This window comes from Pseudophryne corroboree, chromosome 4 (genome assembly GCF_028390025.1).
Source record: "Pseudophryne corroboree isolate aPseCor3 chromosome 4, aPseCor3.hap2, whole genome shotgun sequence".
In the NCBI taxonomy this organism is placed as follows: domain Eukaryota; kingdom Metazoa; phylum Chordata; class Amphibia; order Anura; family Myobatrachidae; genus Pseudophryne; species Pseudophryne corroboree.
In genome coordinates, this window is record NC_086447.1 from 737,276,827 (window position 1) to 737,300,031 (window position 23,205).

Below are 23,205 nucleotides of genomic sequence, written 5' to 3' on the forward strand. Positions count from 1 at the left end.
CACCTCAGTGTCATCAGATGTGCACTGTAACTGTACTCTGTACATTCCCCCACAGCCAGGCACAGCACAGGGGATAACTGCGGCAGTATGTTGTGAGCACTGAGCATCCCAGCAAGAGAGACACAGCCACAGTTGTCGATTTCACAGGAGCCATGTTTGCAGCGACCATAGTATAAGCCTATATTGAAATATCGTCTTCAGAAAAATGTCGACCGCTCTACAATCAATGACACGACAGTGAGGACGTGTTTTGCACATGTTTTACATACCAGGTTACCCTCTGTTAATTGTAAAGCTGAGCAAAATACTAACCCAAAAACTCCCCTTCCAATGTGGCTCTGCCTCCAGGTGAGCCGGTGATGTCACAGCCGGCCAGGTGAGCAGAGTCCGGGTTGGCACAGGGAGCCGTCACCGCGCTGATTTCTAGAGGAAGACGTACACACAGGCACCGGGGGAGTCGGCAGCGTACTCAGCATGGTCGCCGCCCGCGGCGCTAGTCCCCTGGCCACGGCGGTTCTGGCTGCTCTCTCGCTGTGGCTAGGCCTAGCTGTGCCGGCAGGGGTGGAGGCAGTACCGGAGCCTGGTATCTGGACAGCGACGGTCTCCAGTGTGAGTGACATCATGTGATGCTCCTGTCTCTCCTGTCACTATGTAACTGGCTGCTGTCACAGGGATACACTGACTCTGGGAGCGGGATATTTAAAGGCAGAGGTTGCTGGAATATAGTAGTGGAACTGCAAGTCTCAGCATGCCCATGTGCAAAGGAATTGCTGTCCTTGGGACATTGAGGGCCATTCCGCCCCGATCGCTCGCTGCAGTTTATCGCAGTGCAGCGATTGGGATGGAATTGCGCATGCACCGGCGCCGCAGTGGTTGTCGTTCAGTAGCAATCGCCTCTGCCTGATTGACAGGCAGAGGCGGTCGCAGGGTGAGAGGTGGCTGCACGGCGGCGTTAATCCGCTGTTTAGGGGGCGCGGTCCGGCCAACGTTGGGAGGGGGCGGGCCACGGCGTCTGCGTAACGTCTCACGCAGCCGCTGCGGCCAGTGGCAGCGACGATCAACTCCTGGCCAGCCGCAGGAGCTGCGCTGGCCGAGAGTTACTCCACACATACAAAAGCATCGCCGCTGTGCCATGCTTTTGTATTTGTGTGTATGTGTTTTTTTTTGGGGGGGGGGGGGGGGACTAGCCCTGTGGGGTGGACTAGCCCTGTGCCGGGCGTCCCCCCGCATGTTAGGGAAGATGATCGTGGCTGTGCTAAATTTAGCACAGCTACGATCAACTCGGAATGACCCCCATTGGTGGAGGAATGTATCAAACCTTAGAGGGAGATGAAGTGGAGGAGTTGCCCAAAGCAACCAATCCGCTGATAACTGTCATTTTACATGCTGTGCCAGGTAAATGACAGAAGCTGGTTGCTATGGCCAACTGCTCACACTTTATCTTCTTCCTGATGTTTTCATACATTTCCCCGGGACATGTCCTGCAGTTGCTACTGTTGTGTTTCTGCATTGTTTCATCTTTTCCTGTAAGATACAGTGGGGCAGATGTATTAAGCCTGGAGAAGTGATAAAGCAGTGATAAGTGCAAGGTGATCGCGCAGCAGCCAATCAGCTCCAATATGTAAATCAACAGGAGCTGATTAGCTGGTGCGTTATTACCTTGCAATTATAATTGCTCCAGGCGTAATACATCTGCCCCTGTATGTGTTCCTTTCCTGCGGCTCAAGCTAAGAACTTGGGACCCCCTGGGTTAGCATAACTAAACTGCCTGAGAACACTGTCCACGTGGACATCTATTAGGAACAGTAACCTGTGGCAAGCGGAGTGACCTACAGAGCCCAAAGCCTGGTGGGCATACACGTTTTATTGTTCAAAACAAATTTTATGAAGCAGTTCAGTTATGCTAACCTATGGGGTCCCGTGTTCTGAGCTGGAACCCTTTCCTGCTATGCTGTGCTCAGTTGATGCTTATGTTATGTTGGCATGGAAAATGTCGACATGTACTGTGTGTCAACAGAGAACATGTTGAAATGTTCATGTCGTCAGGCACAATGCCAACTTATAAACATGGTGACACTGCTATGTCAACAACTAAAGCTAAACATAATGCTAACTTTGACATTTTCACTGTGTCAGTATTTTCCAAATATCAACATTTTAACCATGTTGACATCATAACATTCTACATTCTGGGGTCAATATTGGGGATGTCAACTTATGACTGCATATCGCGCTCATTGCCACCTGCCGTACACCCTTCAAGGGTCACGTTGCTTCTTCCTGTTATATTAAATACCATTGTGTATAGTTCCAAGTTTATCCATGAGCACTGTGCACACTAATGAAATCTGGTTCAAAGGAAAACAGAGGTGTTGTCTCTAGAAACCAGATAATCGGATTAATATGTTTCTAGTGCAGTTTGTCAGATGTTTGGTTTTGGTAAAAGCATCTTTTGCTTCTGTGCCAGTGTTCATTAGTGCAGTTGATGAAGAGCTAGTTGGCTATATACAGAGTTTCCCGTACTCCACCTGTGCATATTTTAAAGATGCCCATTCTTGAATATATGTGACTTAGGGGGAGATGTATGAAAGTGCGCCGTGGTTTCCGCTGACCACAGCGCACCTTAAGCCTGTGTTTTGCGCTTCCCTCTAATGTATGAACGGCCCCCGCCACTTACTGCTTCCCCGCAGGGGTGATTGTCAAACGAAGGGCAAAGGCAATGTATGATTGCCTCTGCTGTGACTTTAAGACTCTTACGTCCGCCATGCCGGTACGCCTTCCCCGGCCAGGCGCTTTGTGTTACCCTCAATCGTGGATGTTTTTTTTTTTTTGTTAATGAAATTGAGATGAAAAAACTTTATTGTTCCCGGACAAACACTTCCTCAAACCTCCGTTGGCGCATGCGCTGGAGGCCGCCAGCAGCGCCTGCTGGAAGGAGGGGAGAAGGGCGCATGCGCACAGACTGCTGCGCTGATAACGGCTTCGCCGATGTGGAAGAAGGTATATCACACTACAGGTGACCTCCCTCATCGGCAGGCATGCAAATAATACATTGTGGCGGCGGGTGGGGGCATATCACCACGATAATGTGGTGATACGCCCACAGGCACATAACGTCCGTTAGGACGTTTTTCATACATCACCCCCTTAATTAGTACCTCAGTCAATTTAATGCAGTTAACTAGACTCATAATGACGGAGTTTGGGATACTCTGGGCTATAAAGCACATCTTGCAACACCAATGTCCTACTGTAGTTACAGGAAAGCACTGGTATATAATTAGGTTTGGAATGCTACATGTTAGCGACCTAGTTGTTTCCTAGGATCTGTACTCTGTACTTACGTGTCTTCTGTCATGCCCGTAATTCTTATTTGTTCCATTGTTTTTCTACCCAAAGCTGCCTGCTCTTCTTTTAACCTTCTTATTAATGTTCTAGCAACTACAAATCACAAGCTCCTGCGCTAACAGAATTATGTATGCACTTTGTATCTTTCATTATTATTTAAGATTTTTTTTTAGTGTTTAATTAACTGTTGTAAGTTAATTTGTACTTGATTATTTGCCAAAGTATATGTGCGTATAATATTAGATTTTTTTCTCTAACGTCCTAAGTGGATGCTGGGGACTCCGTCAGAACCATGGGGTTTAGCGGCTCCGCAGGAGACAGGGCACAATAATAAAAGCTTTAGGATCAGGTGGTGTGCACTGGCTCCTCCCCCTATGACCCTCCTCCAAGCCTCAGTTAGATTTTTGTGCCCGGCCGAGAAGGGTGCAATCTAGGTGGCTCTCCTGAGCTGCTTAGAATAAAAGTTTAAGTTAGGTTTTTTATTTTCAGTGAGTCCTGCTGGCAACAGGCTCACTGCTACGAGGGACTTAGGGGAGAGAAGTAAACTCACCTGCGTGCAGGATGGATTTGCTTCTTAGGCTACTGGACACCATTAGCTCCAGAGGGAGTCGGAACACAGGTCTCACCCTGGGGTTCGTCCCGGAGCCGTGCCGCCGACCCCCCTTGCAGATGCCGAAGTTGAAGAGGTCCAGAGGTCCAGAAACAGGCGGCAGAAGACTTTCAGTCTTCATAAGGTAGCGCACAGCACTGCAGCTGTGCGCCATTGTTGTCAGCACACTTCATACCAGCGGTCACTGAGGGTGCAGGGCGCTGGGGGGGGCGCCCTGGGCAGCAATGTATTATACCTTTTTTATGGCTAAAATACATCACATATAGCCCTTGAGGCTATATGGATGTATTTAACCCCTGCCAGATCTCACAAACTCCGGGAGAAGAGCCCGCCGTTTTAGGGGGCGGGGCCTATTCTCCTCAGCACACGGCGCCATTTTCCTGCTCAGCTCTGCTGTGAGGAAGGCTCCCAGGCTCTCCCCTGCACTGCACTACAGAAACAGGGTTAAAACAGAGAGGGGGGGCACTTATTTGGCGATATGATTACATATGTGAAAATGCTATAAGGGAAAACACTTGTATAAGGGGTTGTCCCTGTATAATTATAGCGTTTTTGGTGTGTGCTGGCAAACTCTCCCTCTGTCTCCCCAAAGGGCTAGTGGGGTCCTGTCCTCTATCAGAGCATTCCCTGTGTGTGTCCTGTGTGTCGGTACGTGTGTGTCGACATGTAGGAGGACGATGTTGGTGAGGAGGCGGAGCAAATTGCCTGTATTGGTGATGTCACTCTCTAGGGAGTCGACACCGGAATGGATGGTTTATTTAGGAATTACGTGATAATGTCAACACGATGCAAGGTCGGTTGACGACATGAGACGGCCGGCAAACAAATTAGTACCTGTCCAGGCGTCTCAGACACCGTCAGGGGCTTGTAAAAACGCCCATTTACCTCACACGGACACTGACTTCAGTGTCGACGGTGAAGAAACAAACGTATTTTCCTTTAGGGCCACACGTTACATGTTAAGGGCAATGAAGGAGGTGTTACATATTTCTGATACTACAAGTACCACAAATAAGGGTATTATGTAGGGTGGGAATAATCTACTTGTAGTTTTTCCTGAATCAGATAAATTAAAGTGTGTGATGATACGTGGGTTTCCTCCGATAGAAAATTATTGGAGGTATACCCTTTCCCGCCAGAAGTGAGGGCGAGTTGGGAAACACACCTTAGGGTGGATAAGGCGCTCACACGCTTATAAAAACAAGTGGCGTTACCGTCTCCAGATACGGCCGCCCTCAAGGAGCCAGCTGATAGGAAGCTGAAAAATATCCTAAAAAGTATATACACACATACTGGTGTTATACTACGACCAGCAATCGCCTCAGCCTGGATGTGCAGCGCTGGGGGGGCTTGGTCGGATTTCCTGACTGAAAATATTGATACCCTTGACAGGAACAATATTTTATTGACTATAGAGCATTTTAAGGATGCATTTCTATATATGCGAGATGCGCAGAGGGATATTTGCATTCTGGCATCAAGAGTAGATGTGATGTCCATATCTGCCAGACGATGTTTATAGACACGACAGTGGTCAGGTGATGCAGATTCCAGACGGCACATGGAAGTATTGCCGTATAAAGGGGCGGTCCATCGGACCTGGTGGCCATGGCAACAGCTGGAAAATCCACTTTTGTTACCCCAAGTCACATCTCAGCAGAAAAGGACACAGTCTTTTCAGTCTCAGTCCTTTCGTACCCATAAAGGCAGGCGGGCAAAAGGCCAGTCATATCTGCCCAGGGTTAGAGGAAAGGGAAGAAGACTGCAGCAGGCAGCCCATTCCCAGGAACAGAAGTCCTCCACAGCTTCTGCCAAGTCCGCAGCATGACGCTGGGGCCATACAAGCGGACTCAGGTGCGGTGGGGGGTCATCTCAAGAGTTTCAGCACGCAGTGGGCTCACTCGCAAGTGGACTCCTGGATCCTACACGTAGTATCCCAGGTGTACATTGGAAATTCGAGACGTCTTCCCCTCACAAGTTCCTGAAGTCTGCTTTACCAACGTCTCCCTCCGACAGGGAGGCAGTATTGGGAAAAAATTCACAGGCTGTATTCCCAGCAGGTGATAATCAAAGTACCCCTCCTACAACAAGGGAAGGGGTATTATTCCACACTATATTGTGGTACTGAAGCCAAACGGCTCGGTGAGATCTAAAAGATTTGAACAATTACATACAAGGGTTCAAATCAAGATGGAGTCACTCAGAGCAGTGATAGCGAACCAGGACGATATGGTGTCACTGGATATCAGGGACGCTTACCTACATGTCCAAATTTTGCCCTTCTCACCAAGGGTATCTCAGGTTCGTGGTACAGAACTGTCACTATCAGTTCAGACGCTGCCGTTTGGATTGTCCACGGCACCCCGGGTCTTTACCATGGTAATGGCCGAAATGATGATTCTTCCTAAAAGAAATATGGACGCTTTCCTGATACGGGCAAGGTCCAGAGAACAGTTGGCGGTCGGAGTAGCACTATCTCAAGTAGTTCTACGACAGCACGAGTGGATTCTAAATATTCCAAAATCGCAGCTTTTTCCGACGACACGTCTAATGTTCCTAGGAATGATTCTGGACACAGTCCAGAAAAGGATGTTTTCTCCCGGAGAAGAAGGCCAGGGAGTTATCCGAGCTAGTCAGGAACCTCCTAAAACCAGGAAAAGTATCAGTGCATCATTGCACAAGGGTCCTGTGAAAAATGGTGGTTTCTTACAAAGCGATCCCATTCGGTAGATTTCACGCAAGAACCTTTCAGTGGAATCTGCTGGGAAAATGGTCCGGATCGCATCTTCAGATGCATCAGCGGATAACCCTGTCTCCAAGGACAAGGGTGTTTTCTTCTGCGGTGGCTGCAGAGTGCTCATCTATGAAAGGGCCGCAGATTCGACATTCAGGACTGGGTCCTGGTGACCACGGATGCCAGCCTGAGTGGCTGGGGAGCAGTCACACAAGGAAAAAATTTCCAGGGAGTGTGATCAAGTCTGGAGACTTCTCTCCACATAAATATACTGGAGCTAAGGGCAATTTACAAGGCTCTAAGCTTAGCAAGACCTCTGCTTCAAGGTCAGCCGGTATTGATCCAGTGGGACAACATCACGGCAGTCGCCCACGTAAACAGACAGGGCGGCACATGAAGCAGGAGGGAAATGGCAGAAACTGCAAGGATTCTTCGCTGGGCGAAAAATCATGTGATAACACTCTCAGCAGTGTTAATTCCGGGAGTGGAAAACTGGGAAGCAGACTTCCTCAGCAGGCATAACCTCCACCCGGGAGAGTGGGGACTTCAGCGGGAAGTCTTCCACATGATTGTAAACCGTTGGGAAAAACCAAAGGTGGACATGATGGCGTCCCGCCTGAACAAAAAACTAGACAGATATTGCGCCAGGTCAAGGGACCCTCAGGCAATAGCGGTGGACGCTCTGGTAACACTGTGGGTGTACCAGTCAGGGTATGTGTTCCCTCCTATGCATCTCATACCAAAAGTACTGAGAATCATAAGAAGGAGATGAGTAAGAACGATACTCGTGGTTCCGGATGGGTCAAGAAGGACTTGGTACCCGGAACTTCAAGAGATGCTCACGGAAGAACCGTGGCCTCTACCTTTAAGAGAGGACCTGCTCCAGCAGGGGCCTTGTCTGTTCCAAGACTTACCGCGGCTGCGTTTGACGGCATGGCAGTTGAACGCCGGATCCTGAAAGGGCATTCCAGATGAAGTCATCCCTACCCTGGTCGAAGCCAGGAAGGATGTAACCGCAAAACATTTTCACCGCATTTGGCGAAAATATGTTGCGTGGTGTGAGGCCAAGAAGGTCCCTACAGAGGAATTCCAACTGGGTCGTTTCCTACATATCCTGAAAACAGGACTGTCTATGGGCCTAAAATTAGGGTCCATTAAGGTTCAAATTTCGACCCTGTCGAATTTCTTCCAGAAAGAACTGGCTTCAGTGCCTGAAGTTCAGACGTTTGTAAAAGGGGTACTGCATATACAGCCTCCTTTTGTGCCCCCAGTGGCACCTTGGGATCTCAATGTTGTTTTGAGTTTCCTAAAGTCACATTGGTTTGATCCACTCACCACTGTGGAATTAAAATATTTCACATGGAAGGTGAAGATTCTATTAGCCCTGGCTTCAGCCAGGCGTGTGTCAGAATGGGCGGCTTTATCATATAAAAGCCCTTACTTAATTTTTCATTCTGACAGGGCAGAATTGAGGACTCGTCCTCAATTTCTCCTTAAGGTGTTTTCTGTTTTTCACATGAACCAACCTATTGTGGTACCTGCGGCTACTAGGGACTTGGAGGACTCCAAGTTACTTGACGTTGTCAGGGCCCTGAAAATATATGTTTCCAGGACGACTGGAGTCAGAAAATCTGACTCGCTGTTTAGCCTGTATGCACCCAACAAGATGGGTGTTCCTGCTTCTAAGCAGACGATTGCTCGCTGGATTTGTAGTACAATTCAGCTTGCACATTCTGTGGCAGGCTTGCCACAGCCAAAATCAGTAAAAGCCCATTCCACAAGGAAGTGGGCTCATCTTGGGCGGCTGCCCGAGGGGTCTCGGCTTTACAACTTTGCCGAGCTGCTACTTGGTCAGGGGCACACCCTGACTGAGGAGGACCTGGAGTTCTCTCATTCGGTGCTGCAGAGTCATCCGCACTCTCCCGCCCGTTTGGGAGCTTTGGTATAATCCCCATGGTCCTGACGGAGTCCCCAGCATCCACTTAGGACGTTAGAGAAAATAAGAATTTACTTACCGATAATTCTATTTCTCGTAGTCCGTAGTGGATGCTGGGCGCCCATCCCAAGTGCGGATTGTCTGCAATACTTGTACATAGTTATTGTTACAAAAATCGGGTTATTCTTGTTGTGAGCCATCTTTTCAGAGGCTCTTTCGTTGTTATCATACTGTTAACTGGGTTCAGATCACAGGTTGTACGGTGTGATTGGTGTGGCTGGTATGAGTCTTACCCGGGATTCAATATCCTTCCTTATTATGCACGCTCGTCCGGGCACAGTATCCTAACTGAGGCTTGGAGGAGGGTCATAGGGGGAGGAGCCAGTGTACACCACCTGATCCTAAAGCTTTTATTATTGTGCCCTGTCTCCTGCGGAGCCGCTAAACCCCATGGTCCTGACGGAGTCCCCAGCATCCACTACGGACTACGAGAAATAGAATTATCGGTAAGTAAATTCTTATTTTTTTTTTGCTTAAAAGTACCATATTATCTATTCACCCTGTAGTTACAAATAGCTAAAGCAGTATTTTATTCCCATTAGAATATTGGTCATTCCGAGTTGTTCGCTCGCTAGCAGATTTTAGCAGCATTGCACACGCTAGGCCGCCGCCCTCTGGGAGTGTATCTTAGCATAGCAGAATAGCGAACGAAAGATTACCAGAATTGCGAATAGAAATTTCTTAGCAGTTTCTGAGTAGCTCGAGACTTACTCCTACATTGCGACCAGCTCAGCCCGTTTCGTTCCTGGTTTGACGTCACAAACACGCCTTGCGTTCGGCCAGCCACTCCCCCGTTTCTGCAGACACTCCTGTGTTTTATCCTGGCACGCCTGCGTTTTTCCGCACACTCCCAGAAAACGTCCAGTTTCCGCCCATTAACACCCACTTCCTGTCAATCACACTCCGATCACTTCAACGATGGAAATTCTTCATTCGGATGTGAGTAAATCTACTAAGTTTTGAGCAAAAATACTTAGCGCATGCGCATTTTCGCCTTAATCGCTCCGTTGCGAAAATCGGCAACGAGCGAACAACACTAAATGACCCCCATTGATAGGAAAAATTAAATTTTATGGCACTGTGTTTATTCTAGACAAAATGCCTTTAAACAAGTGATCGCTACCAGCGTACTTTATGTTGCTTAGACGGTTAATAGTTATTTGTGATCTGCATACCTGCCTGTCTTAAGAAGTATACTGCCCACTTCCTTTAACATTGTTGTACTCCTTGTACTGTAATTCAGCAAGTTGTTGATAAGATGAATGTGTGGAAAGATCAGTTTACATAAAACACTAATAGTGTTGACTCTAGGAGTGAAAAGGGGCAGGGCGCCGGACTCCGGGGGCACATGTGCGCCCGAAACGGGGGGTGGCCACGCAAATTAGGGGACGTGGCCACGCCTACGTCATTTTAGGGGGCGGTGCGGCCCACAGACGCTACTATAGAGAGCGTCTGTGGCCGGCGACGTCACTGTTGGGGGCGTGCCCAGCACCTCCGTCGGTGCTGGGCTTCCCCCAGCCCTCTCCCAATGCGTGAATGGATGCTGCGCGCATGCGCACGGCATATATACACGCCGGGAGGGCAGGAAGCGGGCGGCTGTTCTAGCAGGGCGCCGCAAAAGGGGCAGGGCGGGTTTTGCCTGCTAAAAAACGGGCAGGGCGCGGCGCCCTGCTAAAACAGTCTAGAGTGAACACTAACTAAACATAACCTGCTTTTCATGGTTTTCTTCTTCTTTTCTTTTCTTTTTTTAAATTTTATTTATAATTTGACTTTATGAAGCATAAAATCATAGTGACTTTCTTTTACATGCAGTAAAAATAGTTATACAGTAGATTATCTTTGAACTTCAAACTGGTAGTAAAGTACAGGTTTTTTATTTTTTTATTTAATTGGCTTTTATTCGGCCATGGCTAGAAAAATGCTAAGCCATTGTTTACATTCACGTATGTATTCATGTGATCCCTGTGACTGTATGCAACTTTGTAAGTTGACCAAAAGTAGGTTGTGGTGGCACTTTGCCATGTACTTGCACAGTAGAATGTAATGCAAAGAGGAGAACAGCCCACAATTGTGTGTAGGTCAGGCTTTCCCAACCACGGTCCTCAAGGCACACCAACAGTGCAGGTTTTAGTGATATCCAGGCTTCAGCACAGGTGACTTAATTAGTAGCTCAGTTATTTTGATTTAACCATCTGTGCTGAAGCCTGGATATCACTAAAACCTGCACTGTTGGTGTGCCTTGAGGACCGTGGTTGGGAATGCCTGGTGTAGGTGGTGCTTTCATGGGTGTGTGTATACAGTGGCATCCCACTGTTGTGTACAGTAATAGCAGCATACCTGATATTTAAAGATAGGTGATTGGATAAATTTGGCTAATGCTGGGTACACACTATGCGATATGTGTACCCAGCGATATCGTGCGCGATGGGGCAGGTATCGGCAAGTCTGTACACATTTGCCGATGTCGCCAGTGCCGAAAAATGGCATGGGGGTAGTGGGGGCCATGGTGCATTCGACAGCATGGTATAATCAACGCTATCCACAGATTGACCTACATGTATGGACGACAGGGTATGCGTTGACTACCTGCGGGAGCATGCATCGTTCGTCACATAGTGCATACACACTGGGCGATATTACAAACAATATCGTTCAGAAGAGTGAATATGAGTGATATTGTTTAAAATATCACCTAGTGTGTATGCACCTTTAGGCTGGCCATACACCTAAAGATTTATTGTCCAATCTGGCAGGATGGAACGAAAATCTGGTAATGTATGGGAGCAAATTACAATTGACCGTTTGCTCCGAAATGCCGGAAAACTGACAAAACGTTTGTTCAGACGAATTGTTTAAAACGGATGGATTTAACCAATTTGTATGACAATTTTTGTCTGTTTTTCAGTGTTTGGCAGCAAATGGGTGTTTTTTCTACTCTTGAAGTTTTGGTTACTATCAACCCTTCCCTTGAGCACCAAATTTATGATATTTAGGCGACAAATAGGTGAAAAAATGTCTTCTTCAAATCTGTTTTTAATATTGTTGCCGTGTACAGAAGGGCATTTAATAATTGTGTCTTGGTGGCCTTCAGTCAGGCAAGTTTACATTTTGAAATTTAGAACAAAATGACAACAGTGACCAGATGATGATGATGCATGTTACTTGTATCTTATAATAAATCTGTATATGAGTAGTTTGATAGAAGATCCCATACATAGCTCCAAGGTGAATCTAATGTGTCAAAGAAGAAGTGCAAATAGAACCCAGAATAAAGAGGGGGGGGGGGGGGGGGCAGTTATGTGTAACATTCAATGAAATGAAGTAGTAGTCTGCAGTTGGGAAAATCGCCTATAATTGGTGTATCTATAGCATGTATGAAATGAGGGTATTTTGAAGAGAATACTCTGGTGTTCTGTTGGGTGTGGCACATAATGTTGAATTCCAGAATGTCAGGACGTCGGCATGCACAGGATGTTTATGGCAGATGTTTAACCCTAAGCTTGTGAACAAATTGGCTTGTTGTGAGTTGTCAACATTGTGAATGTCGGCGTTTTGAAAGTGTTCCGTTCAGTTTTCTGTATTTTATATGAAGCACATTGCAGATCTCCATCATGCACTGGAGAGGTCACTGCACATTTTATACATGATATTTCACACCTATTTCAGGTGAATTCCCTAAAAGAAAACACTACCTATTCAGGCAAATGTAATGTTACACACTTTGTTGTTTTAACTTTTATTCTGGGTTCCACCTGCACTAATTGTTCATTTGTGTCACTCAAAATATAAACTTAACCACTTAAGTGGCATGGTCATATCACATGCAACTGTGCCGCCCCACTGTGTCCCCCCCCCGTTTTTGATGCAGAGATTTGTTCTGCAGATGTGCATAATATAATATTTGAATATTTAAAAAAAAGGTGTTAAATAAAAGAAATTGAAAAATCTATGTTATGAACAGTTTTGAAGGCAAAAATCGCCAGTTAAGTGGTTTTTAATGTTTGCTTATTATCATTTGGAAGTTCACCTCTTCCTTTTCTTTTCTTTTTATGCCCACCTGAATGCTGGGTGTTTTCAGTGATTATTTTCTGTGAGCTTGGACAGTCAGAAAACGTTTGTTCTTTTTATTTGTTGAATACATGGGAAACACATCTATTTAAAAACGAAAATCAATTGAACATAGGGGGTCATTCCGAGTTGATCGTTTGCTAGCCACGTTTAGCAGCCGTGCAGACGCATTGTCGCCGCCCACTGGGGAGTGTACTTTAGCTTTGCAGAAGTGCGAACGCTTGTGCTGCAGAGCACCTGCAAAATCTTTTTGTGCAAAACAAGACCAGCCCTGTAGTTACTCTTCATGTGCGTTGATTCTAATGACGGAGGGACGGCTTTTGATGTCGCACACCAGCCCAGCCAGCCCTGCGTTTTTTCTGCCACGCCTGCGTTTTTCTAAGCACTCACTGAAAACGGTCAATTCACACCCAGAAACCCCCACTTCATGTCAATCTTCCTGCGTCCGGCCGTTCGACAGGAATGTTCGTTAGTAAACCCACGATGCTCATTGTACGACGCGCCTGCGCATTGCGGTGCATATGCAGAAATGCCGATTTTTAGCCTGATCGCTGTGCTGCGAACAACAGCAGCTAGCACTCAACTCGGAATGACCCCCATAAACAGCGCTTTACAGAAAATATTTGTCATTCGCATGAGTCTCTACCCCAGTGGAGCGTGCAGTCTATACAGGTTGAGTATCCCTTATCCAAAATGCTTGGGACCAGAGGTATTTTGGATATGGGATTTTTCCGTATTTTGGAATAATTGCATACCATAATGAGGTATCATGGTGATGGGACCCAAGTCTAAGCACAGAATGCATTTATGTTTCATATACACCTTATACACACAGCCTGAAGGTCATTTTAGCCAATTTTTTTTATAACTTTGTGCATTAAACAAAGTGTATCTACATTCACACAATTCATTTATGTTTCATATACACCTTATACACACAGCCTGAAGGTCATTTAATACAATATTTTTAATAACTTTGTGTCTTAAACAAAGTTTGTGTACATTGAGCCATCAGAAAACAAAGGTTTCACTATCTCACTCTCACTCAAAAAAGTCCGTATTTCGGAATATTCCGTATTTCGGATATTTGGATATGGGATACTCAACCTGTATCTACATTCCCTATGACATGGATACACACAAATTACAGTAGAATACAATGTTCTGAATTCCGTACCCAGACAGAGCCCATGTACGAAGAGAACATACAAGGTGAAAGTGGGATGCATCCCATTGGCCATGGAAAGAAGGCATTTACCTCTACAGTAATTCTTATGGTCTATAGTGGTTATGTTGTGGTATCCCTGAATACTGTTATGACTGACAAAGTAAAATATACCTTGTGTATACAGTACTTGTAGTATATTGCACTAATCTAGTCATTGCTTTTATTATTCTTGCATATATAGTTAAATTAAAATGAATAGAAGTTGTGCTGCAAATACAGTATATTCTACTCACTAAGGTATTTGTTTTATTGATGGGCTCCATTGTTAATATTTAACACTTGACATTATATATTACAGCATGCCGCCAGCCCGTGCCTGCTCCTGTGAAACCTATGGTGGTAGGAAGCAGCCACACCTGTTATTGTATCTCTGGGATTGTTATTAAATCATGTCATCTCTTGTGACACTGATCTGCAAAGATTATTTTTGCTTTAGTGTTCTTCCGAAGCGCCAGAGTTTGTGATTGAATAAAATACTTTCAGGTCATAATGACTTCTTGTGGTGTGTGCTTATAGACAGGTGCTGCACAGGTCTGCAGTGACTTAACTTTTATTTTAGGTCTCTTAATTTGGCCATGGCAACCAGCAAAATATTTCTCTGACGTCCTAAGTGGATGCTGGGACTCCGTAAGGACCATGGGGATAGCGGCTCCGCAGGAGACTGGGCACAACTAAAAGAAAGCTTTAGACTAACTGGTGTGCACTGGCTCCTCCCACTATGACCCTCCTCCAGACTTCAGTTAGAATCTTGTGCCCGGCTCAGCTGGATGCACACTAGGGGCTCTCCTGAGCTCCTAGAAAGAAAGTATATTTTAGGTTTTTTATTTTACAGTGAGATCTGCTGGCAACAGACTCACTGCAGCGAGGGACTAAGGGGAGAAGAAGCGAACCTACCTGACTGGAGATAGTTTGGGCTTCTTAGGCTACTGGACACCATTAGCTCCAGAGGGATCGAACACAGGACCCGACCTCGATCGTTCGGTCCCGGAGCCGCGCCGCCGTCCCCCTTACAGAGCCAGAAGCAAGAAGTGGTCCGGAAAATCGGCGGCAGAAGACCTCGGTCTTCAACAAGGTAGCGCACAGCACTGCAGCTGTGCGCCATTGCTCCTCATGCACACCTCACACTCCGGTCACTGATGGGTGCAGAGCGCTGGGGGGGGGGGGCGCACTGAGCAGCAATATAAACACCTTGGCTGGCAAATCATCACAATATATAGTCCCAGGGCTATATATGTGATAAATTACCCCTGCCAGAATTCCTGAAAAAAGCGGGAGAAAAGTCAGCCGAAAAAGGGGCGGGGCTAACTCCCTCAGCACACTGGCGCCATTTTTCTCTCACAGCTCCGCTGGAAGGATCGCTCCCTGGCTCTCCCCTGCAGTATCAAGCTACAAAGGGTAAAAAAAGAGAGGGGGGGCACTAAATTTAGTCGCAGTATAACTTATATAGCAGCTATAAGGGGAAATAATTCAGTTAATCCCTGTATTATTATAGCGCTCTGGTGTGTGCTGGCATACTCTCTCTCTGTCTCCCCAAAGGGCTTTGTGGGGTCCTGTCCTCTGTCAGAGCATTCCCGGTGTGTGTGCGGTGTGTCGGTACGGCTGTGTCGACATGTTTGATGAGGAGGCTTATGTGGAGGCGGAGCAGATGCCTATAAATGTGATGTCACCCCCTGCGGGGCCGACACCTGAGTGGATGGTTATGTGGAAGGAATTACGTGACAGTGTCGACTCCTTACATAAAAGGTTTGACGACATACCGAATATGGGACAGCCGGCTTCTCAGCCTGTGCCTGCCCAGGCGTCTCAAAAGTAATCAGGGCTCTAAAACGCCCGCTACCTCAGATGGCAGTCACAGATGTCGACACGGATACTGACTCCAGTGTCGACGACGATGAGACTAATGTAACTTCCAATAGGGCCACACGTTACATGATTGAGGCTATGAAAAATGTGTTGCACATTTCTGATGTTACCCCAGGTACCACAAAAAAGGGTATTATGTTTGGAGAGAAAAAACTACCAGTAGTTTTTCCTCCATCTGAGGAATTAAATGAAGTGTGTGAAGAAGCGTGGGCTTCCCCCGATAAGAAACTAGTAATTTCTAAAAGGTTACTAATGACGTACCCTTTCCCGCCAGAGGATAGGTCACGTTGGGAAACATCCCCTAGGGTGGATAAAGCGCTCACACGCTTGTCAAAGAAGGTGGCACTACCGTCTCCGGATACGGCCGCCCTAAAGGAACCTGCTGATAGAAAGCAGGAGGCTATCCTGAAGTCTGTATATACACACACAGGTATTATACTGAGACCAGCTATTGCTTCCGCATGGATGTGCAGTGCTGCAGCTGCGTGGTCAGATTCCCTGTCGGAAAATATTGATACCCTAGACAGGGACACTATATTGCTAACCGTAGAGCATATTAAAGACGCAGTCTTATACATGAGAGATGCACAGAGGGATATTTGCCGGCTGGCATCTAAAATAAGTGCAATGTCCATTTCTGCCAGGAGAGGGTTATGGACTCGGCAGTGGACAGGTGATGCAGACTCTAAAAGGCACATGGAAGTTTTGCCTTATAAAGGTGAGGAGTTGTTCGGGGATGGTCTCTCGGACCTAGTTTCCACAGCAACAGCTGGGAAGTCTGCATTTTTACCCCATGTTCCCTCACAGCCAAAGAAAGCACTGTATTATCAGGTACAGTCCTTTCGGCCCCATAAGGGCAAGCGGGTTAAAGGCGCGTCCTTTCTGCCCAGAGGCAGAGGTAGAGGGAAAAGGCTGCAGCATACAGCCAGTTCCCAGGAGCAAAAGTCCTCCCCCGCTTCCTCTAAGTCCACCGCATGACGCTGGGGCTCCACAGGCGGAGCTAGGTACGGTGGGGGCCCGTCTCAAAAATTTCAACGATCAGTGGGCTCGCTCACGGGTGGATCCCTGGATCTTTCAAGTAGTATCTCAGGGGTACAAGCTGGAATTCGAGACGTCTCCCCCCCCCCGCCGTTTCCTCAAATCTGCCTTGCCAACAACTCCCTAAGGCAGGGAGGCAGTGATAGAGGCAATTCACAAGCTGTATTCCCAGCAGGTGATAGTAAAGGTGCCCCTACTTCAACAAGGACGGGGTTACTATTCCACAATGTTTGTGGTACCGAAACCAGATGGTTCGGTGAGACCCATTTTAAATTTGAAATCCTTGAACACATATATAAAAAAATTCAAGTTCAAGATGGAATCGCTCAGGGCGGTTATTGCAAGCCTGGACGAGGGGGATTACATGGTATCACTGGACATCAAGGATGCTTACCTGCATGTCCCCATTTACCATCCTCACCAGGAGTACCTCAGATTTGTGGTACATGATTGTCATTACCAATTCCAGACGTTGCCGTTCGGTCTCTCCACGGCTCCGAGGGTCTTTACCAAGGTAATGGCCGAAATGATGATACTCCTTCGAAAGAAGGGAGTTTTAATTATCCCGTACTTGGACGATCTCCTGATAAAGGCGAGGTCCAGGGAGCAGTTGTTAGTGCTACCCAGACTATCTCGGGAGGTGCTACAACAGCACGGCTGGATTCTAAATATTCCAAAGTCACAGCTGGTCCCTACGACACGTCTACTGTTCCTGGGGATGGTTCTGGACACAGAACAGAAAAAAGTGTTTCTCCCGGAGGAGAAGGCCAAGGAGCTGTCATCTCTAGTCAGAGGCCTCCTAAAACCAAAACAGGTGCCGGTGCATCACTGCACGCGGATCCTGGGAAAGATGGTAGCTTCCTACGAAGCAATTCCATTCGGCAGGTTCCATGCAAGAACCTTTCAGTGGGACCTGTTGGACAAGTGGTCCGGATCGCATCTTCAGAGAACCAGGGTGTCTCTGCTGTGGTGGCTGCAAAGTGCTCATCTTCAAGAGGGCCGCAGATTCGGCATACAGGACTGGGTCCTGGTGACCACGGATGCCATCCTTCGAGGCTGGGGGGCAGTCACACCGGGAAGAAACTTCCAAGGACTATGGTCAAGTCAGGAGACTTCCCTACACATAAATATTCTGGAACTGAGGGCCATTTACAATGCCCTAAGTCAGGCAAAACCCCTGCTTCAAAACCAGCCGGTACTGATCCAGTCAGACAACATCACGGCGGTCGCCCATGTAAACCGACAGGGCGGCACAAGAAGCAGGACGGCGATGGCAGAAGCCACAAGGATTCTCCGATGGGCGGAAAATCACGTGTTGGCACTGTCAGCAGTGTTCATTCCGGGAGTGGACAACTGGGAAGCAGACTTCCTCAGCAGGCACGACCTCCACCCGGGAGAGTGGGGACTTCATCCAGAAGTCTTCCAACTGATTGTAAACCGTTGGGAAAGGCCACAGGTGGACATGATGGCTTCCCGCCTAAACAAAAAGCTAGAAAAATATTGCGCCAGGTCAAGAGACCCGCAGGCGATAGCTGTGGACGCTCTAGTGACACCGTGGGTGTACCGGTCGGTTTATGTGTTCCCTCCTCTTCCTCTCATACTAAAGGTACTGAGGATAATAAGGAGAAGAGGAGTAAGAACTATACTCATTGTTCCGGATTGGCCAAGAAGAGCTTGGTACCCGGAACTTCAAGAAATGATCTCAGAGGACCCTTGGCCTCTGCCGCTCAGACAGGACCTGCTGCAGCAGGGGCCCTGTCTGTTCCAAGACTTACCACGGCTACGTTTGACGGCATGGCGGTTGAACACCGGATCCTGAAGGAAAAGGGCATTCCGGAGGAAGTCATTCCTACGCTGATTAAAGCTAGGAAAGAAGTAACCGCAAACCATTATCACCGCATATGGCGAAAATATGTTGCGTGGTGTGAGGCCAGGAAGGCCCCAACGGAGGAATTTCAGCTCGGCCGTTTCCTGCACTTCCTACAGTCAGGGGTGACTATGGGCCTAAAATTGGGTTCCATTAAGGTCCAGATTTCGGCTCTATCGATTTTCTTCCAGAGAGAACTGGCTTCACTACCTGAAGTTCAGACTTTTGTTTAGGGAGTGCTGCATATTCAGCCCCCTTTTGTGCCTCCAGTGGCACCTTGGGATCTCAACGTGGTGTTGGATTTCCTAAAGTCACATTGGTTTGAGCCACTTAAAACCGTGGAATTGAAGTATCTCACGTGGAAAGTGGTCATGTTGTTGGCCTTGGCTTCGGCCAGGCGTGTATCAGAATTGGCGGCTTTGTCATGTAAAAGCCCTTATCTGATTTTCCATATGGATAGGGCAGAATTGAGGACTCGTCCCCAATTTCTCCCTAAGGTGGTATCAGCCTTTCATCTGAACCAACCTATCGTGGTGCCTACGTAGTCAGGGCCCTGAAAATTTATGTTTCCAGGACACCTGGAGTCAGAAAGACTGACTCGCTATTTATCCTGTATGCGCCCAACAAGTTGGGTGCACCTGCTTCAAAGCAGACTATTGCTCGCTGGATCTGTAGTACGATTCAGCTTGCACATTCTGCGGCTGGACTGCCGCATCCTAAATCAGTGAAAGCCCATTCCACGAGGAAGGTGGGCTCTTCTTGGGCGGTTGCCCGAGGGGTCTCGGCTCTACAACTTTGCCGAGCAGCTACTTGGTCGGGGTCAAACACATTTGCTAAATTCTACAAGTTTGACACCCTGGCTGAGGAGGACCTAGAGTTTGCCCATTCGGTGCTGCAGAGTCATCCGCACTCTCCCGCCCGTTTGGGAGCTTTGGTATAATCCCCATGGTCCTTACGGAGTCCCAGCATCCACTTAGGACGTCAGAGAAAATAAGAATTTACTCACCGGTAATTCTATTTCTCGTAGTCCGTAGTGGATGCTGGGCGCCCATCCCAAGTGCGGATTGTCTGCAATACTTGTATATAGTTATTGTTTAACTAAAGGGTTATTGTTGAGCCATCTGCTGAGAGGCTCAGTTGTTATCATACTGTTAACTGGGTATTGTATTACGAGTTATACGGTGTGATTGGTGTGGCTGGTATGAGTCTTACCCGGGATTCAAAATCCTTCCTTATTGTGTCAGCTCTTCCGGGCACAGTATCCTAACTGAAGTCTGGAGGAGGGTCATAGTGGGAGGAGCCAGTACACACCAGTTAGTCTAAAGCTTTCTTTTAGTTGTGCCCAGTCTCCTGCGGAGCCGCTATCCCCATGGTCCTTACGGAGTCCCAGCATCCACTACGGACTACGAGAAATAGAATTACCGGTGAGTAAATTCTTATTTTTTTTCTTTCGCCAATGTTCCCCAGCTGGTGCTAATATTGTGTTAATCATTGCAATCTTTTCAGCACTCTTTTCACAAGTATTCATATGTTTTAGCAGCGCAGGGCAACGCACCACAAGCATATGTAACGTGTTCTGCCTGTATGAGCCCGTAGTCACCAATAGTGATATGATACACATCATTGAGAATCCCCATTGATGTATCTGTAAATAATATTAGTCAAAACAGTTTATTCTGCCACTTATACCCCTTTCAGATATAAGACCCGGAAACTAAACTGGTGCGACCCGAGTCTTTCAACCTGGAAAACCCCCGTGTCTTAGCCTGAGACCCCCATTTACACTAGACCAAAATCCCAGGAAATTCTCCGGTCGTATTTATTCGCACAGCCCTGGAAGGGGTGGATTTAAAGGAGATTCGTGTTTTTTTGTTTGCAGTATTGACACAATAGAAAAATTATAATTTTTAGAGTAAAGGCCCCAAAGTTTGTGTCCAATGGTTTTTTAAAAAAAATTGGAAAACAATAAATTATTTACATTACAATATAAGAAAATTATGAAAATAGCCTTTAGAAAGTTTATGCTTTTAAAAAGACAAACTAATACACACTTAAATTTGTGCAATAGAAAAATCCTGCACATAACAGCTTTGCTGGTCCACCACTGCTACCGGCGCTTGGGATGTGGATGCCACTATCTCTGTGTGCTCAATCAGTGATCCGAGCGCCTGCAGTTGATGTAATCTGCAGGTGCAGCAAACAGCCAGAGAGTTTTCTTAAAACCCAGGTTTAAAAACGCAGGTTGGATCGTTCACACTAGAACCGACCCAGGTCAGCGGTCACACCTGGGTAAACCCCCAGTACAGAGCAGGGTCGTGGACATTGGACTTCGACCAAGGTCGTTTCTGTTCACACAAAGAAAAACCCAGGTCGATGCGCGTTCATGGGCACAAACCCGGGTAAGTATATTATGTCTGAAAGGGTATAATAAAGATTCATCACTTATACCCCTTTCAGTCATAGCAAAAACCCAGGTTTTGGCCATGAACGTGCATCACCCCGGGTATTTGCTATGTGTGAGCGGAAACGCTCGGGTCCATGACCCTGCTCTATACCAGGGTTTTTCCTGGGTCGCCTGTAGTATGAATGTGAGTTTATAGGTCTATTTGGCTGTTAGGCTAATGGCTGTAACATAACCCAGCTAAATATAGATATTACACAGCAGACTATGCAAATGCTGAATACTTATAGGAAGTTCACACACAAGAAAGGCAGACCTGAAACTGAGGAAAGGTAGTACTGGCTGATAGCTGGGTGTGGGAGGGGGAATGTGAGTGGGAGGGGGAATGTGAGTGGGAGATCCTTAGTTAGAAAAAAATAATGACCTAGTTAGTAGTACAGCTGTAAAACAAAATGTAATTAAATAGGAAATAAAACCACAAATTTGTTATTAATAAATATCAGTGGCTGAATAATATATACGAAAGTGACCCCTTTAAATACACTCCAGATTCCAGCGCAGACCCGGGTTCAGTGTGAATGCGTCTTACCCTGGAAATGCCTAGGTTTTTGGTGTAGTGTGAATGGAGTCTCAGACTGAGACCCGGGAAATTCCTGGGTTGATGACTTGGAGGTGTACCTGTGTATTTCCCGGGTCATATGTCTAAAAGTGGTATTATACCTCTTTCACACTTACATAAAAATCATAGGTGTTTACAAGTAGCTGCACATCATCCCGGGATTTTGGTTTGTGTGAATGCAAACTACCCTTCTCGTTGCTGGGGTCGGGCTGAGACGTGTGAAAAGGTTATTCGCATTTCTCAGTCATTTGAAGCCAGTGGGACCTTGACGTGGTGTTGCGTTTTCTTGTGTCACAATGATTGGATCCTTTATGAAAGGTTGTGTTAAATTTCTCTCTTGGAGAGTGGTCAGGCTTTTGGCTTTGGCGTCCACAAGGCGGATGTCGGAAGTAGCGGCTGGGTCTCACAAGAGCCCCTGTTTGATCTTCCATGTGGATAGAGCGGAATTGAGAACTCGGTTAATAGTTCTGCAAAAAGTGGTTTCGGTGTTTCGCAGAAACCAGCCTATTTGATGCCTGTGGTTTCTTAAGCATTGGCTGATTCAAGGTCTCTCGATGTAGTCAGAACTTTGAATAGTTATGTCGCCAATTTGGCTCATATTGGGGAAACAGAGGCTCTGTTTGTCCGGTATGCTCCCAGCGTGATTGGGTCGCCTGCGTCTCTGCAGTCTGTTACACGCTAGATCTGTGATACGATTCGGCGTGCTCGTTATACGGCTGGTTTGCCGTTACCGAAGTCGGTGGTGACCCATTCTACTAGGAAGATGGGCTCTTCTTGGGCGGATGCCCGAGGAGTCTCGGCGGTTCAACTTTGCCGAGCGGATACTTGGTCGGGTTCAAACACTTTTGCTAAGCTCTACAAGTTTGATACCCTGGCTGATGGGGACCTCATGTTTGCTCAATCGGTGCTGCAGAGTCATCCGCACTCTCCCGCCCGGCCTGGAGCTCTGGTATAAACCCCATGGTCCTTACGGAGTCCCCAGCATCCTCTAGGACGTATGAGAAAATAGGATTTTAATACCTACCGGTAAATCCTTTTCTCTTACGTCCTAGAGGATGCTGGGGACTCTGTAAGGACCATGGGGTATAGACGGGCTCCGCAGGAGACATGGGCACTATAAAGAACTTTTAGATGGGTGTGCACTGGCTCCTCCCTCTATGCCCCTCCTCCAGACCTCGGTTAGATCCTGTGCCCAGAGGAGACTGGATGCACTGCAGGGGAGCTCTACTGAGTTTCTCTGAAAAAGACTGTTAGGTTTTTTATTTTCAGGGAGCACTGCTGGCAACAGGCTCCCTGCATCGTGGGACTGAGGGGAGAGAAGAAGACCTACTTAAATGATAGGCTCTGCTTCTTAGGCTACTGGACACCATTAGCTCCAGAGGGTCGGAACACAGGTCTCATCCTCGCTGTTCGTCCCGGAGCCGCGCCGCCGT

General features: G+C 47.2%; 1 protein-coding gene across 1 annotated transcript in view; it reads left to right on the top strand.

Annotated features, from left to right (window-relative positions):
* Positions 1-292: 292 nt before the first annotated feature.
* Positions 293-23,205, top strand: part of TMEM87B (transmembrane protein 87B) — a 113,668-nt gene continuing 90,755 nt past the window's right edge. Inside the window, exon 1 of the mRNA XM_063918102.1 lies at positions 293-609. Within this exon, the coding sequence (XP_063774172.1) occupies positions 475-609 (135 nt within the window). The 5' untranslated portion in view covers positions 293-474. The remainder of the gene's footprint in view (positions 610-23,205) is intronic.